Consider the following 17,276-nt stretch of genomic DNA (forward strand, 5'->3'; position numbering starts at 1 on the left):
GTGCTGTGCTTTCTGTGTGTGTGAGTTCCCTGTGCTGTGTTCTCTGTGAGAGTGAGTTCCCTGTGCTGTGCTCTCTGTGAGTGTGAGTTACCTGTGTTGTGCTCTCCGTGAGTGTGAGTTTCCTGTGTTGTGTTCTCTGTGAGTGTGAGTTTCCTGTGTTGTGATCTCTGTGATTGTGAGCTCCATGTGTTGTGCTCTCTGTGAGTGTGAGCTACCTGTGTTGTGTTCTCTGTGATTGTGAGCTACCTGTGCTGTGCTCTCTGTGAGTGTGAGCTCCCTATGTTGTGGTCTTTGTGAGTGTGAGCTCCCTATGTTGTGGTCTTTGTGAGTGTGAGCTCCCTGAGTGCTGTGCTGTCATGCCTGTGCTGGCTGCTGCCTGACTCTTGGCGCTGTGTGTTGTTGTGCAGCCAGAGTTTGGGGCCCTGGACTGCCGACCTCATCTGCAGGAGCTGAGCTCTGCGTCCCAGCTGCTCCAGCTGCAGCGGCGTGGGCCGTCCCTGCTCTCCGCGTTCCACCCTGGGGCCGAGAGGTAACCTCCGCACCGAAACGATACAGCGCAGTGTGTGTGCACTATAACATACATGCAGCGCAGTGTGTGCACCATAACGTACATATAGCACAGTGTGTGTGCACAATAACGTACATACATGGCAGTGCAGTGTGTGTGCACCATAACGTACATACAGCACAGTGTGTGTGCACCATAACATACATACAGCACAGAGTGTGTGCACCATAACGTACGTACAGCGCAGTGTGTGTGCACCATAACGTACATACAGGGCAGTGCAGTGTGTGTGTACCATAACGTACATACAGCACAGTGTGTGTGCACCGTGACCTACATACAGCGCAGTGTGTGTGCACCATAACGTACATACAGCACAGTGTGTGTGCACCGTGACCTACATACAGTGCAGTGTGTGTGCACCATAACGTACATACAGCACAGTGTGTGTGCACCGTGACCTACATACAGCACAGTGTGTGTGCGCCATAACGTACATACAGCACAGTGTGTGTGCTCTGTGACCTACATACAGCGCAGTGTGTGTGCACCATAACGTACGTACAGCACAGTGTGTGTGTACTGTAGCTTATTTTACAGCCTAACCTGTACAGCATAGTGTGTGTACTGTAGCTTATTTTACAGCCTAACATGATCAGTGTAGTGTGTGTGCACTGTAGCGTATTTATAGCCTAACATGTACAGCGTAGTGTGTTCACTGTTGTGTATGTACAGCCTAACATAAATTAGTGTAGTGTGTGTGCACTGTAGCGTATTTATAGCCTAACATGTACAGCGTAGTGTGGTAAATGGTAAATGGACTGCATTTATATAGCGCTTTTATCCAAAGCGCTTTACAATTGATGCCTCTCATTCGCCAGAGCAGTTAGGGGTTAGGGGTTAGGTGTCTTGCTCAAGGACACTTCGACACGCCCAGGGCGGGGTTTGAACCGGCAACCTTCCGACTGCCAGACAATCGGTCTTACCTCCTGAGCTATGTCGCCCCAGCACACATTAGCTTATTTTACAGCCTAACATGTACAGAATAGTGTCTGTACACTGTAGCTTATTTTACAGCCTAACATGTACAGAATAGTGTGTGTACACTGTAGCTTATTTTATAGCCTAGCATGTACAGCATAGTGTGTGTACTCTGTAGCTTATTTTATAGCCTAGCATGTACAGCATAGTGTGTGTACACTGTACCTTATTTTACAGCCTAACATGTACAGTGTAGTGTGTGTACACAGTAGCTTATTTTACAGCCTAACATGTACAGCGTAGTGTGTGTACACTGCACCTTATTTTACAGCCTAACATGTATAGTGTAGTGTGTGTACACTGTAGCTTATTTTACAGCCTACCCTCTATAGTGTAGTGTGTGTTCACTGTTGTGTATGTACAGCCTAACCTGATCAGTGTAGTGTGTGTGCACTGTAGCGTATTTATAGCCTAACATGTACAGCGTAGTGTGTGTACACTGTAGCTTATTTTACAGCCGAACATGTACAGCGTAGTGTGTGTTCACTGTTGTGTATGTACAGCCTAACATGATTAGTGTAGTGTGTGTGCACTGTAGCGTATTTATAGCCTAACATGTACAGCGTAGTGTGTGTACACTGTAGCTTATTTTACAGCCGAACATGTACAGCGTAGTGTGTGTACACTGTAGCTTATTTTACAGCCTAACATGTACAGCGTAGTGTGTGTACACTGTAGCTTATTTTACAGCCTAACCTGTACAGTGTAAAGTTTGTGCACCGTAACATATGTACAGCGTAAGGTACATTCAGCTTAGTGTATGTATGGCATAAGGTATGCTGTAAGTCATATACAGCGTAATGTATTACTGTGTATCTCATCCAAAATTTTGGGCTTTAATATGGAGTTGGCTCACCTTTTGCTGCTGTAACAAGCTCCTCTCTTCTGAGAAGGCTTTATGCTAACACTGATTGGGTGATTAGGCCTGGCTCTCACTTGGTTTTCCAACTGATCCCAAAGTTGTTGGATGGGCTTGCGTTCAGGGCTCTGTGCCGGCCAGTCAAGTTCTGCCACACCATCATTGACAAAACCATTTCTATATGGGCCTTACTGTGTGCCATTTTCACACATGAATTGGCCACCACAGAGTCCTGACCTTAACCCCATTGAAAGTCTTTGGGATGTGCTGGAGAAGACTTTACGGAGTGGTTCGACTCTCCCGTCATCAATACAAGATAATGCAATTCTGGACGGAAATAAATGTTGTGACGTTGCATAAGGTTGTGGAAACAATGCCACGAGGAATGAGTGCTGTAATCAAAGCTAAAGGCGGTTCAATGAAATATTAGAGTGTGCGACTTTGGCCAGGCAGTGTGTCTACACTGTAACTTATATACAGTGCTAGGGTGTAATTTATGAGGGGGATACAGGGTAACAACCCCCTCAGTGTTACCAATGTTCAAAACAGGCCAAATAACTCCCAATAATTCAGCATGATGATGAGAAAAATTATTTAATATAATAAAGATGGGGATTTCATGTTGTGAAAGCTGTTCTTTGAAAACATTTCTTCTGGGGGGCGTGCCTCCAGACCCCTTTGCAGGGTTGCAGTTATAAGTGTCTATGCATTTAAACATTTAAAGTTAGACCCTTCATACAGCGTGAACTGTATGCAGTGTAACGTATATACAGTGGAATATAACTGTAGCGTAATATATATGCAAAGCTTGTGCAGCGTTTGTTCAGTGTTTATACAACAGTGCCCCACTCCTCCAGGTCCTCCGAGAGGAGACATGACTACGGACCGCAGTTCCACCCCGTATCCACCCAGCCCGAGCACCAGGCTTCGGGATCCAAGCGGCCTCGCGTGGAACCCGTCTCAGAACCGCATTTCCCACGTGCCTCAGTGCCTGGGCCAGTCCTGCCCCTCCCCCACAGCCTGCACGATGGCCTGAGGACCACAGGGGGCTTTAAAAAGGTCTGAACATCCTGCGTGCTTTTGGTCAACGCAGAGGCGACTGTTACTTCCTCAGCGACAAAGCGCTGCTGCCATATGACTCTGCTGTGCTGCAGTAAGGGTAGTATTACAGCAAAGCCAGCTGTCTGGTGCCTGGCTGGCTGACTTGGGGGTCTTATCTGTGCTAGGCCAGGCTGCCGACCTCATTGGCACCTGTTTCAAATACTAGGCGTGAAAATGTCCTTGCTATACCTTAGGGCCTGACACAGTGTAAAGTTGACATGGAAACTTGAAAAAAGTTTTTAAAATGCATTTCAGAAAATGTAAAACAAAAAAGTCTTCACGTCATAATTAGAATGTTGTTTTAAGGCAAAAACATCCATCTACGCGCTATAGCTTGAAGGTGTTTTTTTTTTACATTTTACTGTGGACGTTGTGGGGACCTCAGTGCTGATGTGATTGTACCTCTGTTTTGCAGGAACCCCAGTTGGGGGTGAAGGCTGAGCTGCCCTCCCCCAGCACCCAGCATCATGCTGGGGATGAGCAGGACAGCTCTCCCTCCAAGCTGTCCAAGGAGGAGCTGATCCAGAGCATGGATCGCGTAGACCGCGAGATCGCTAAGGTGGAGCAGCAGATCTTTAAGCTGAAGAAGAAGCAGGTACTGCCTCATTTTAGAGCCCTGTTCTCAGGGTTTCTCCCGGCTCAAATAGGGCTTTGGTGGTGACTGCGTGTCAGCAACTGCGATCAGTCCGACTTTATGTTTATGTCTCCCTTTATTAAGCTACATTTAGAATGTAACGTTCTGGAAATCTTCAAGAGACCACCACAATAATATGAGATGCAGGCTATTGAAAAAATGAAACGTTTGACAAAAATAAAAAATTGGAACAATTTAAATATTTATTGAAGGGTTACACATGGTAAGTGCCAGAATTTGGATATAGCGTATATTGAAGGATTTACACATTGTAAGAGTCCATTCTACAGGAATCTTGTATTTGGAATGTATTTCATTTTTGTCACTCAAAATGTAGGGTACAGTATTAACATTTTAACTTAATGAACTCACACAAATGCTGCCTTAATATATTTAAATAGTTTTATGCATTCACTCTACGAATGCTTGCACCATCCTTTTTGTCACTGGTGTACTTGTACCTTGTAACAACAGATAAGTTTTGTATTTCTACTTTCAATCTGCACATATAGGCAAAAACAGTGTAGGTTAATGATAATATACTCTACATGGCCAAAAGTGTGTGGACACCTGACATCCAGCACCTCATCCAAAATGATGGGGATTAATATGGAGTTGGTCCACCCTTTCCTGCTATAATAACCTCCACTCTTCTGGGAAGGAACATTGCTGCAGGGATTTGCTTCCATTCAGCCAGAAGACTATTAGAGAGGTTGGGCACTGATTGAGCGATTAAGCCTGGCTCCCAGTTGGCTTTCCAACTGATCCCAAAGGTGTTGGCTGGAGTTGAGGTCAGGGCTCTGTGCAGGCCAGTCAAGTTCTTCCACACCGTTCTCGACAAAACCATTTCTATTTGGACCTTGCCGTGCGCCCGGGGGCATTGACATGCTGAAACAGGAAAGGGCCTTCCCCAAACTGTTGGGGAAACAGAATTGTCTAGAATGTCATTGTGTGCTGTAGCATTAAGATTTCCCTTCACTGAAACTAGGGGGCCTAGCCCAAACCATGAAAAACGGCCCCAGACTGTCCAGAGGGGTGTCCAGATACTTTTGGTCATATAGTGTAGTTGAATCCACTTAATTGCATGATGGATTATCACATTATTAGTGTATTTTCATATAATTGCCAAATCCTGCCATTTCCCATTCATTCCATTGGAAAGAGATTGCATATTTGCATACATCATTATCACATATAATTCCATGAACATACCCAAAATATCTAATTACATAAAGATCTATAAAAATTGTTCAGAGTCGGCAGATACCGCATAATTAAACCGACAATTGCCCAATTGCCGACCTTCCCACATTTTGAAACCTGACAAAATGTGGGAAGGTCGGCAGTTTCTGTTAAAAACCGTCTATAGCGGCCGCCTGAGTGGCAGGTGTGACTGTCGGCACTCTGCTGTCTCGTCCTTTCATACCGTTAAGTGGATTCTACTGAAGTTTGTTTAGTGTGGGGCACACTGTCTGCTGTCTCATTATTTTGTGCTATTTAGGGAATTCTGCTGAAACTAAATTAGCCTGTTTAAAGTTGCACTGAAATTTGAAAACAGTAAAAACTAAAAAGAAAACTAAAAAAAAATACTTGACATGCAGTATCATTCACAACCAAATTGTACCAATAAAAGCATGGACCCTTTCAAATTGTTTTAAGGATGCCATTTCTTCTATATGTGGCTTAAGTGGCTTGAAAAAAACCACTTAGGTGGCCTTCCTAAGACATTTCAGTACAAGAGAAACCCTGGTTTTCCTGCCAATGCATGATTCCTGACTGGAGACTATGAAAATATAAAAACTGTGACAACTTGTTTAATTTTATTGTTCGAAGTCGCGCAGACAGTTGAGCGATGCCTTTCAGCTTCCTGGAATGCTATAATTGGTTAATATCCAGTCAGTCACATGACACCACTCTCTGCAGTGGGGTAGCTTGCAGCTGGCTTGGTCTTGGAGAAAAAAGAGAAGAAATTCCTTCTGTGGAATTAATGACTCCCTCTTGCATGGTTTAATAATAAGCCATGCCGTACTTTAAAGGAAAGGCAGTGTGATGAACATGCAATCTTAATTAAAGAGCATTTCCTTTCTTCTTAAAAGTAAAACATTTTTTAATTTCTTCCTTTTTGTGAGAAAGTGAGAAAATGTATTGTTATTTATCATATTCACTGTTTTAATATTTTGCCCATTTCTTTAAACCTCTGAAGTATTACTGTATGTACTGAGCATATCACTGCCTTGGAGGTGGGACTAAGTGACTGGCATATTCACGGCCAGTATACACTGATATTATATATGACAAATGGGCATTGGTCATTTATGTGGGACATACAACATGGTAGTTATATTGTGCACTTTCCTTTTTTGATTTTAACCAGGAACTTTGATTTTTTTAATCATGATGCTGCAGATACGGTGCAATAGACTTGTGCTTGTGTTTCTGTATCTTAGCAACAGTTGGAGGATGAGCGTGAACCGCGGAGCAGAGAGCCGTGCCACGCCCTGTGGAACACAGCACGCGCGTTTGCAGATCATCTCGACGAGAACAGGGAGTGACAGGATCGCACCTTCACGCCCCACCACTGCTCGACCCACTCACGCCCACTGGACCCACTCACCACAGACCCACTCCGCTACGACCCACTCACGCCCGCCTCACCTGCTACGACCCCACTCACCTCCAGACCCACTCACTCTACGACCCACTCCCACGACCCCACTCACCTGCTACGACCCCACTCACGCCCACCCCCTCACCTGCTCGCCACTCCCGCCACGACCCCTCACGCTCGCACGCCCCACTCACCGGCCACGACCCACTCACTGCTCGCCACTCACCTACCACGACCCCACTCACTGCTCGACCCACTCACCGGCACGACCCACTCACCTGCTACGACCCCACTCCCGGCCACGACCCCCTACGACGACCCACTCACCTGCTCGACCCATCACGCCGACCCACTACCTGCACGACCCACTCACCCCACGACCCCACTACCGCTCACCACTCCCGCCGACCCACTCGCGCCCCACTACGGCCACGACCCCACTCACGACCCCACTCACGGCCACACCCCACTACGACGACCCCATGACGACCCAACTCACCTGCTACGACCCCATCACGGCCACGACCCACTACGACGACCCCACTCACCGGCCACGACCCCACTAACGACCCCACTCACTGCTACGACCCTCACTCCCGGCCCGACCCACTCACCACTAACACCCTCACCTGCTACGACCCACTCCCGGCCACGACCCCACTCCCGCACGACCCCCTCACCTGCTACGACCCCACTCACCCTCGACCCCACTCCCGGCCACGACCCCCTCACCTCTACGACCCCACTCCGCACGACCCACTCACCTGCTGCCCACTCCCCTGCCGACCCCACTCACCGGCCACGACCCCACTCACCTGCTACGACCCCACTCCCCGGCCACGACCCCACTACGACGACCCCACTCACCTGCTACGACCCCACTCACCGGCCACGACCCCACTCACCTGCTACGACCCCACTCACCTGCCACGACCCCACTCACCTGCTACGACCCCACTCCCCGGCCACGACCCCACTACGACGACCCCACTCACCGGCCACGACCCCACTACGACGACCCCACTCACTGGCCACAACCCCACTACGACGACCCCACTATGACGACCCAACTCACCTGCTACGACCCCACTCACCGGCCACGACCCCACTACGACGACCCCACTCACCGGCCACGACCCCACTATGACGACCCCACTCACCTGCTACGACCTCACTCCCCGGCCACGACCCCACTCACCTGCTACTACCCCACTCACCTGCTACGACCCCACTCCCCGGCCACGACCCACTCCCGCCCACCCCACTCACCTGCTACGACCCCACTCACCTGCTACGACCCCACTCCCGCCACGACCCACTCACCTGCTACGACCCACTCACCGGCCACGACCCACTCCCTGCTACCCCACTCACCTGCTACGACCCACTCCCCGCCACGCCCACTCACCTGCTACGACCCACCACCGCACGACCCACTATGACACCCCATCACTGCTACGACCCACTCACGGCCAGACCACATACACCCCACCCCGGCCACGACCCCACTCACCTGCTACGACCCCACTCACCGGCCACGACCCCACTATGACGACCCCACTCACGGCCACGACCCCACTCACGACGACCCGACCACTCACCTCGCACGACCCCACTCACCTGACCCACTCACGGCCTGACGGACCCCACTCACCTGCACTAGGCTACGACCCCACTCACCTGCACTAGGCTACAACCCCACTCACCTGCTACGACCCCACTCACCTGCGCTAGGCTACGACCCCACTCACCTGTGCTAGGCTATTATATTTTCATTGGTCATAACAGACAACTGTTAGCCATTTGCTAATACTGCTCATCATATTTGTACTGGGGGCTAAATAGCTGTTGGTATAGGAGCACCTGTTAACGTACCCTGGGCAGCACAGTGGCTCGTAGTGGCCTGCTTTGTAATTTTTTCATTCATACCACTCACAATGACATTGAGTGTCTTGCAAGAGGATTGCGCTATTTTCTAATGTGGACCTTTCATATACAGTAGTGTAAGCGTTGATAGGTGGCTCAGTTTTTTGTTTTGTTTGATACTTGTTTGGTTTACCATGAAGCTAGAATATTGCCAACATTTTTCTGATGGTGGAATATTATTTTATTGTAATCTTACTGTATTGAATAAATATTGTGGGATATTACTATCGCCAAGGGCTATACTTGGAAAATATTCTTTCAAATTTCCTGTGTGGTGAAATGTGCTAGATGAATGTAAAAATTTCCCTTGGTGTGATCTGAAATAATCACATATGTAAAATGTCATCCCATCCCCATGCAACAGAAGCTTACATATTATAGAGCATTGATTTTCACCACACACCTCCAATTCTTAAAGGAGAGGTTTGAGCAATAGTTTTCTGTGATAGATGTTGAAAAGCATGATGGATCTGTGACCCCTTCAATCCACCATCTTCCACACAAAAGTTCACAGAGAGAGAGAAGGAGGAGTGTGCGGAACGGGCCCACACTGTTCCCCCGTTCAGCTCTACCCCTTACCGAAACGGGCCCACACTGTTCCCCCGTTCAGCTCTACCCCTTACTGAAACGGGCCCACACTATTCCCCCGTTCAGCTCTACCCCTTACCGAAACGGGCCCACACTGTTCCCCGTTCAGCTCTACCCCTTACCGAAACGGGCCCACACTGTTCCCCGTTCAGCTCTACCCCTTACCGAAACGGGCCCACACTGTTCCCCCGTTCAGCTCTACCCCTTACCGAAACGGGCCCACACTGTTCCCCCGTTCAGCTCTACCCTTACCGAAACGGGCCCACACTGTTCCCCCGTTCAGCTCTACCCCTTACCGAAACGGGCCCACACTGTTCCCCCGTTCAGCTCTACCCCTTACCGAAACGGGCCCACACTGTTCCCCCGTTCAGCTCTACCCCTTACCGAAACGGGCCCACACTGTTCCCCCGTTCAGCTCTACCCCTTACCGAAACGGGCCCACACTGTTCCCCCGTTCAGCTCTACCCCTTACCGAAACGGGCCCACACTGTTCCCCCGTTCAGCTCTACCCTTACCGAAACGGGCCCACACTGTTCCCCCGTTCAGCTCTACCCTTACCGAAACGGGCCCACACTGTTCCCCGTTCAGCTCTACCCCTTACCGAAACGGGCCCACACTGTTCCCCCGTTCAGCTCTACCCCTTACCGAAACGGGCCCACACTGTTCCCCCGTTCAGCTCTACCCCTTACCGAAACGGGCCCACACTGTTCCCCCGTTCAGCTCTACCCCTTACCGAAACGGGCCCACACTGTTCCCCCGTTCAGCTCTACCCCTTACCGAAACGGGCCCACACTGTTCCCCCGTTCAGCTCTACCCCTTACTGAAACGGGCCCACACTGTTCCAATGCTGACAGTGCCTCGACTCTGCCTGCTTACCCAGATTCTATATTTTACCCCATTACACAGTCAGGACATTAACAATTCCCCAGCTAAAAAATTAAAAAATTAAAAATGCCAACCAATCAGCAGCCAAACTAGTCTCATAGCTGCCTTTAATGGCTTGATAGATAAAGAAAAATTAAGCAATAAGTTCACTCTATCATTTTCTGAAGGCCTCTGGTCTCTTTTTTATGGTTACATTTGATTTTGCTTGCTTTTTAAAACAGAACAAAAATGTTTACAAACTTAGTTCCAGTGAAGGCAAATCTTAATGCTACGGCATACCATGACAAGGTTCATATAGGAATGGTATTGTCGAGAAAGGTGTGGGAGAACTTGACTGGCCTGCACAGGGCCCTGATCTCTACCCCATCCAACACCTTTGGGATCCATTGGAAAGTCAACTGGGAGCCAGGCGTAATCGCCCAATCAGTGCCCAGCCTCACTGATGCTCTTCTGGCTGAATGGAAGCAATGCTCCAACATCTAGTATAAAGCCTTCCCAGAGGAGTGGAGGTTGTAATAGCAGCAAAAGGTGGACCAACTCCATATGAATGCCCATGGTGTTCCATCCCTCCATTTCTAGAGACTTGTAGAATCTATGCCAAGGTGCATTGAAGCTGTTCTGGTGGCTTGTGGTGGCCCAACACCTTACTAAGACACTTTATGTAAGTTTTCCCTTTAATTTATCACCCGTCTGTATGTATGCTTATGTGTACAGGTGTAGAGTGTTCAGAAAGTGGCTTTTCCTGTAAGTGCTTATATTGGTCAACACAGTGAAACTTGGCAAGCCCTGAAAGAGAACATTGTGCAGTGTTCTCCAAGACTATAATTTTCCAGTTTTTTCACCTTGTAGGGAATCCTGTCAGAAGCTCTGAAAATTATTTATGAAAATAATTTCATAAAATGAACTTCTGTCTTTATGTTCAAGGATTAAAATTACACTCCTAATGTATAGCAGTTTGAGTCAGTCCAGTGTTTAATATATGCAAGTTAGTACTGAAAGTGGAGGCCAACTATTGGCACACTGGAATATGCAAAACGAAGCATAGCATAGCCCTTCTTTTTATATTGGCTTTGCTGTAAAAATGTAGGCGTGTGCTGTGCTGGGTTAGGGTTAGTTGTATCTGTAATGTCCTTTGTTTTTACTTGTACTGAATACTTCAGTGTCACTCTGGCTACGAAATTGCCCAATCAGTGAACTAGTACAACAACTACTACTCCAACAAAAACTACTACTACAACAACTACGACAAGTACTACTGCAACAACAACTATTACTACTGCTTCTGCTACTACTAAGTTCACTCTTATTTGGTTTAACCACCCGCTCAGTCTTTCAGTGCCTGACTCAAATCTGGCTGTCTTCACGTGGCAGGTAGACACCACAGTGCAGGGCTTAAAAAAGAACCGCTTTTATCCCACTTGCTGCAGCTGCACCAGGAGGCATTTTTGTCTCCTGAAAGCTTTGTTCCAGAGATCATACTGGAAAAAATAACAAATGTGTCCTATTGCTGAGGATGCACCATAATGACTGTGATTAAACACAGCTGCATCGTGAAAATGCTCAGTCTATCATTACCTGTGTTTGAACATTAAGCATCGTGGTGACTTGGATTTCTTATGAAGAACGTCATGGGTTTTCTGTACCTCTTCATTTACAGAAAAAAGCTGAGCAGGCTCACTGCATTCTGGAAGGACTCGGGCCGAAGGTTGAACTGGTGAGTCCTTTCGGGGAGGGGGATGGGGGAATGGGGGGGCTTTTTCACTGCCTGCTCTAAAACACCATAGAGGTCAGCTGGCCATTGGGTCTATGTTATATTTCCATGCCAACTATGTGTTCTGAATGCAATGTCTGTGTCCTCCCGTACAGCCTCTTTACAATCAACCATCTGATACAAAGGTTTATCACGACAACATTAAGATGTGAGTATTATTACTTTCATTGTGGGAAATGCTCGTTATAACGCCCATATGAAGCTTTTTGTTATTTTTCCGTTTCCTGTTGTACCCTCAGTCCTGACCTCTCCTAGTTGGAGGGAAGCTGTTGCTGAACAGTTCTGAAGCTCCAGCTTTGGTCAGACCTGTAGCTGTAGGCCTTCTGACACATCCATCTTCAGATCATTTGCAGTGATGAGCGATGCCGCTCACTTTGTTTCTTGGATGTATCTCTGCTTTTAGAGCCTAGCTGTGTGTGTCGTGTGTTACACTTATGCCATTGTCTCAAGGTCCTGATGAAATGAACAGTAAGTGCCTGTGCCAGCTTCGGTCAACTTGCGTATTTAGAATTTAATAGCTTCTGGAATATGTAGTCCTCAGCCTAGGAAGTGTCTACCCGCTCCAGTCCTCATAGATCTTATATTTAATATCTTCAAGGATATGTAGTCATCAGCCTAGGAAGTGTTTATCGGCTCCAGTCCTCCTGGATCTTGCGTTTAATAGCTTCTGGGGTATGTAGTCCTCTGTCTGGTGTGTGTCTGTGCAAGCTCCAGTCCTCATGGGTCTTGCGTTTAATAGATTCTGGGATATGTAGTCCTCTGTCTGGTGTGTGTCTGTGCCAGCTGCAGTCCTCATAGGTGTTGTGATGAATCGTGGATCTGCTGGCATGTGTAGTGGTCTGTGCTATTATTGTCTTTGCAGGCTCCAGCTTTCACATGGATTTAGACTTTGAAAGCTGTGAAGTTGTTTGTTTATGTCAACAAAACGAACAGATCCAAATATGCTTTTACAGGGGTGCCACGGATCCAGTTTTCCAGTCATGGAAAAGTCATGGAAAATGAGAGAAATGCCTTACAGTCCTGGAAAGCAGTTATCCTGGAACGTATTTGTTGTGTAACATTATAGGCCGAAGCCACAGGTGGCCAGAAACACTTTGATCAGCGTGAGGTGACCAGTGCCTCTGTTTCCCTGTTTGAATGTTGTATGAAACACACGGTGTTGTGTCATTGTGTTATTTTCAGATTTTAACATAAAAAAATAGAATTCAAATTTCTTTCAGTAACCAGATGATGAGAAAGAAGCTTATTCTTTTCTTCAAGAGGAGGAATCATGCTCGCAAACAGAGGGTGAGTGTAATTCTCTGAATTTGGCAGGCTGTAAATGTATTGTGCATTAAGCTGGGATGTGTTGGGTGGACACGGTGTTTTACTGTGTAAACACGCCACACAATAATAATGCCCTGAGTATGCTCCAAGCATTTGAATTTTTCATTGGATGGATTATTTGAATAAGTGGTATTCCTTAATATTAACCAGTGATGGAGGCGAAGCAAGGTAGCCTTTATACATCTAACAATACGACTGCAGGAATTTGGTTCACCAATCACAGATTGTTAGTTTCTAGACATTTTTGTTCTGTTTTAGAAAACAAGCAAAATCAAATGTAACCATGAAAAAAGAGAAAACCAGAGGCCTTTAGAAAATGATAGAGTGAACTTATTGCTTAATTTTTCTTTATCTATCAAGCTATTAAAGGCAGCTATGAGACTAGTTTGGCTGCTGATTGGTTGGCATTTTTAATTTTTTAATTTTTTAGCTGGGGAATTGTTAATGTCCTGACTGTGTAATGGGGTAAAATATAGAATCTGGGTAAGCAGGCAGAGTCGAGGCACTGTCAGCACTGGAACAGTGCGGGCCCTTTTCGGTAAGGGGTAGAGCTGAACGGGGGAACAGTGTGGGCCCGTTTCGGTAAGGGGTAGAGCTGAACGGGGGAACAGTGTGGGCCCGTTTCGGTAAGGGGTAGAGCTGAACGGGGGAACAGTGTGGGCCCGTTTCGGTAAGGGGTAGAGCTGAACGGGGGAACAGTGTGGGCCCTTTTCGGTAAGGGGTAGAGCTGAACGGGAGACTGTCAGCATTGGAACAGTGTGGGCCCGTTTCGGTAAGGGGTAGAGCTGAACGGGGGAACAGTGTGGGCCCGTTTCGGTAAGGGGTAGAGCTGAACGGGGGAACAGTGTGGGCCCTTTTCGGTAAGGGGTAGAGCTGAACGGGAGACTGTCAGCATGGAACAGTGTGGGCCCGTTCGTAAGAGGTAGAGCTGAACGGGGAATGTGGCCGTTCGTAAGGGTAGAGCTGAACGGGGGAACAGTGTGGGCCCGTTTCGGTAAGGGGTAGAGCTGAACGGGGGAACAGTGGGGCCGTTCGGTAGGGGTAGAGCTGAACGGGAACAGTGTGGCCGTTCGGTAAGGGGTAGAGCTGAACGGGGGAACAGTGTGGGCCCGTTTCGGTAAGGGGTAGAGCTGAACGGGGAACAGTGTGGGCCCGTTTCGGTAAGGGGTAGAGCTGAACGGGGGAACAGTGTGGCCCGTTTCGGTAAGGGTAGAGCTGAACGGGAACAGTGGCCGTTTCGGTAAGGGTAGAGCTGAACGGGGGAACAGTGTGGGCCCGTCGGTAAGGGTAGAGCTGAACGGGGAACAGTGTGGCCTTGGAGGGTAGAGCTGAACGGGGGAACAGTGTGGGCCCGTTTCGGTAAGGGGTAGAGCTGAACGGGGGAACAGTGTGGGCCCGTTTCGGTAAGGGGTAGAGCTGAACGGGGGAACAGTGTGGGCCCGTTTCGGTAAGGGGTAGAGCTGAACGGGGGAACAGGGGGCCGTTCAGTAAGGGTAGGCTGAACGGGAACAGTGTGGGTCGGTAAGGGGTAGAGCTGAACGGGGGAACAGTGTGGGCCCGTTTCAGTAAGGGGTAGAGCTGAACGGGGGAACAGTGTGGGCCCGTTTCAGTAAGGGGTAGAGGTGACATTTGATAACCATGCTGTGAGGTCAGCATCGGGGTGAGGACCTTAAGGACCTTGTCTCAGTCTCTACTCTTTCTGGTTGCCTTGTTCATGGCAGACAGTGGGATACTTCTGTGGTAACAGTGTTTGGTACATAGTTAAGCTAGCTGGCTAAATGGCTGGTCCCATGGGCCTGAAAAGACATCTGCACGTCTCTTTAATATGCAATAATTATCTGCTGTGCAAACCTAATAGAAAGATTAGATGGGAACAAATGTGGTAATTTTAATTCTAAAAACATGTATTTAGGAAGTTAATGAGTAATTGCCTTCGCTTGAGTGCTGAAGTCTGCACTATTTCTGAACAGGAATCCACAAAAAAATACATAGTCATGAAAAAAAGCCATTTGTATCTTACTGTATGTAGACTAGGGTGTGATTCAGTCTCCCTGCTTTGAGGGGTCAGTTCCTAGCGATTAGCCATTAAAGCAGTGATGCTTGATTATGCCTGTTCCACATTTTGAGTACTGAGCGGTCCTGTTCCTGTTGGACGCTGCGGGGCTGGTGGTGGTTGAAGCTTACGCATGGTCTCAGTGTCCGCTGGGTTCAGTCCCTCTGGGTAAGGCTCTTGTGGGTCTGCTGTGCTCAGGAGCAGAAGATCTGCCAGCGCTATGACCAGCTGATGGAGGCCTGGGAGGAGCAGGTGGAGCGCATGGAGAACAACCCCCGGCGCAAGGCCAAGGAGACGCGCACCCGCGAGTACTACGAGCGCCAGTTCCCCGAGATCCGCAAGCAGCGCGAGCAGCAGGAGCGCTTCCAGAGGTGGGGGGGAGCTCCGGGGTGTCTGGAAAATTCCGGGGGCACCGCAGGGCTGTAGAGAGGGAATTTCAATTTTCATGCTTTGGCCTGTTTGTAGTTCACGCTTCGGCCCCTCAGAGTGGGGCTTAGCCTTGGGATGTGTTACTGCCATGGCAACCGCGCCTCACGTTCTTGTTAATCAGCGTCAGCGCTGGAGTTGACTCACCGTGCTGACTCACTAAACAGCGCGGATAAATTAGCATTTTGAGACGGAAGTAAAAGACTAAATATTGTCATTAGCCTTTCCTTGGAAGGGAATTTGGTTTAAAGAAACCAGTGATCGGTGCTTTTAGGAAATCTTTGCTCCAGTTACTCTATTTTCCTCCCGTTACAGCAAGTTTTAGCAGGCTCTTTTAGTTTAAAACTGAGGGAAAGGCCTAGAAGGCTCCAGGATGTAGAAGAACCCGATCGACTCACTTGTTCAGTCTACCCTTTAATAATACAACATGTGTAAATACTTTTTCGTGTGAAAAGCAACACTATATAATGATGAAACCTGGGCTTTCAGCCCATCTCAGCTGATTTACTTACACACAGTCTAGGCCTGGGCTGGCCACGTGGTTCACTGCCTCTATAACAGCACAACAAGGGCCAATCCGTTTCAGGATTTTGTGCCGACATTTATTTAACCAGTCCAATCATATCTTGATCTGACATGCGCATAATCACCAGCTACAGCCGCAGACTGCTAGTGTATCCTAGAGATTTTACTGTGCTCAAGTACAGGAAAGAAGTAGTGTCTATATCTATGGTAATCTATAGATATTCTATATCTATGGTAATCGGAAAAAAAGAAAATTCTCCTCATGGTCCCAAGTATTCGAACAGAACTGTTCTTAATCTGAAATCCTTACCCTCTCTTGACATGTATAAAAATATTAAAATCTGTTTTTACTGAACAATGTTATTGCTTTTAGCAACAAGTGCCTTTTAGCTCCTGATCCTTGTATGTCTGTTTTTTTATTATTATATATTTTTTTATTATTTTCTTTGGTATGTTTTTAATATGAAACTTTTATTTTCCTGCTGCCATCTTGACCAGGACTCCCTGGCAGAAGAGATATTGTATCTCAATGGGACCTTCCTGGTTAAATAAAGGATAATAAATCGGTTGGAACAAAAACCAGCACACAGATCGGTCCTGCAGGACCGGAGTTGTGCACCCCTGCTCTATAACATGAGCTGGCGTGTGGTTTTATGTAAAGAAATAGCTTTCTGATATTTGGGCAGAATTTTCCTTTTGATAATTTGCTAAATTTGCCAATTTGTTCCACTGACAGAACAGAAAGCTAAAAAATATATTTTGCTAGTTCCATTCCTGAACTCTTTCATGTTTTGAAAAACTTCAATGAAATCCCCCATAGAAATGTAATTACCTCAATCAAATAACTAGTCATTCTAAAAATGGTGTGGAGACCTTTTTCACCATATAAAGGTGATACAAGGCCACAGCTATCCAATCAGCATATCACTCGGTTTGGGTTTGGCCTTATACTGTACCTCAGTCTGCCAATTAGAGGCCATAGTGAGGTGCATTTTTTCCGGAGATTGCTCAGTGATTGGGGGAGA

The 17,276-nt window shown here is 47.5% G+C and overlaps 1 protein-coding gene across 1 annotated transcript in view; it reads left to right on the forward strand.

Annotated features, from left to right (window-relative positions):
• The window catches only part of LOC135236708 (nuclear receptor corepressor 1-like), a 124,797-nt gene that overhangs the window by 23,886 nt on the left and 83,635 nt on the right, over positions 1-17,276 (forward strand). Inside the window, 9 exon segments of the mRNA XM_064303205.1 lie at positions 408-529; positions 3,266-3,467; positions 3,925-4,104; positions 6,591-6,631; positions 8,441-8,472; positions 11,764-11,864; positions 12,017-12,069; positions 13,142-13,208; positions 15,499-15,671. Coding sequence (XP_064159275.1) covers positions 408-529; positions 3,266-3,467; positions 3,925-4,104; positions 6,591-6,631; positions 8,441-8,472; positions 11,764-11,864; positions 12,017-12,069; positions 13,142-13,208; positions 15,499-15,671 — 971 coding nt within the window.

The sequence above is a fragment of the Anguilla rostrata genome, chromosome 12 (genome assembly GCF_018555375.3).
Source record: "Anguilla rostrata isolate EN2019 chromosome 12, ASM1855537v3, whole genome shotgun sequence".
NCBI classification, from domain to species: Eukaryota; Metazoa; Chordata; class Actinopteri; order Anguilliformes; family Anguillidae; genus Anguilla; species Anguilla rostrata.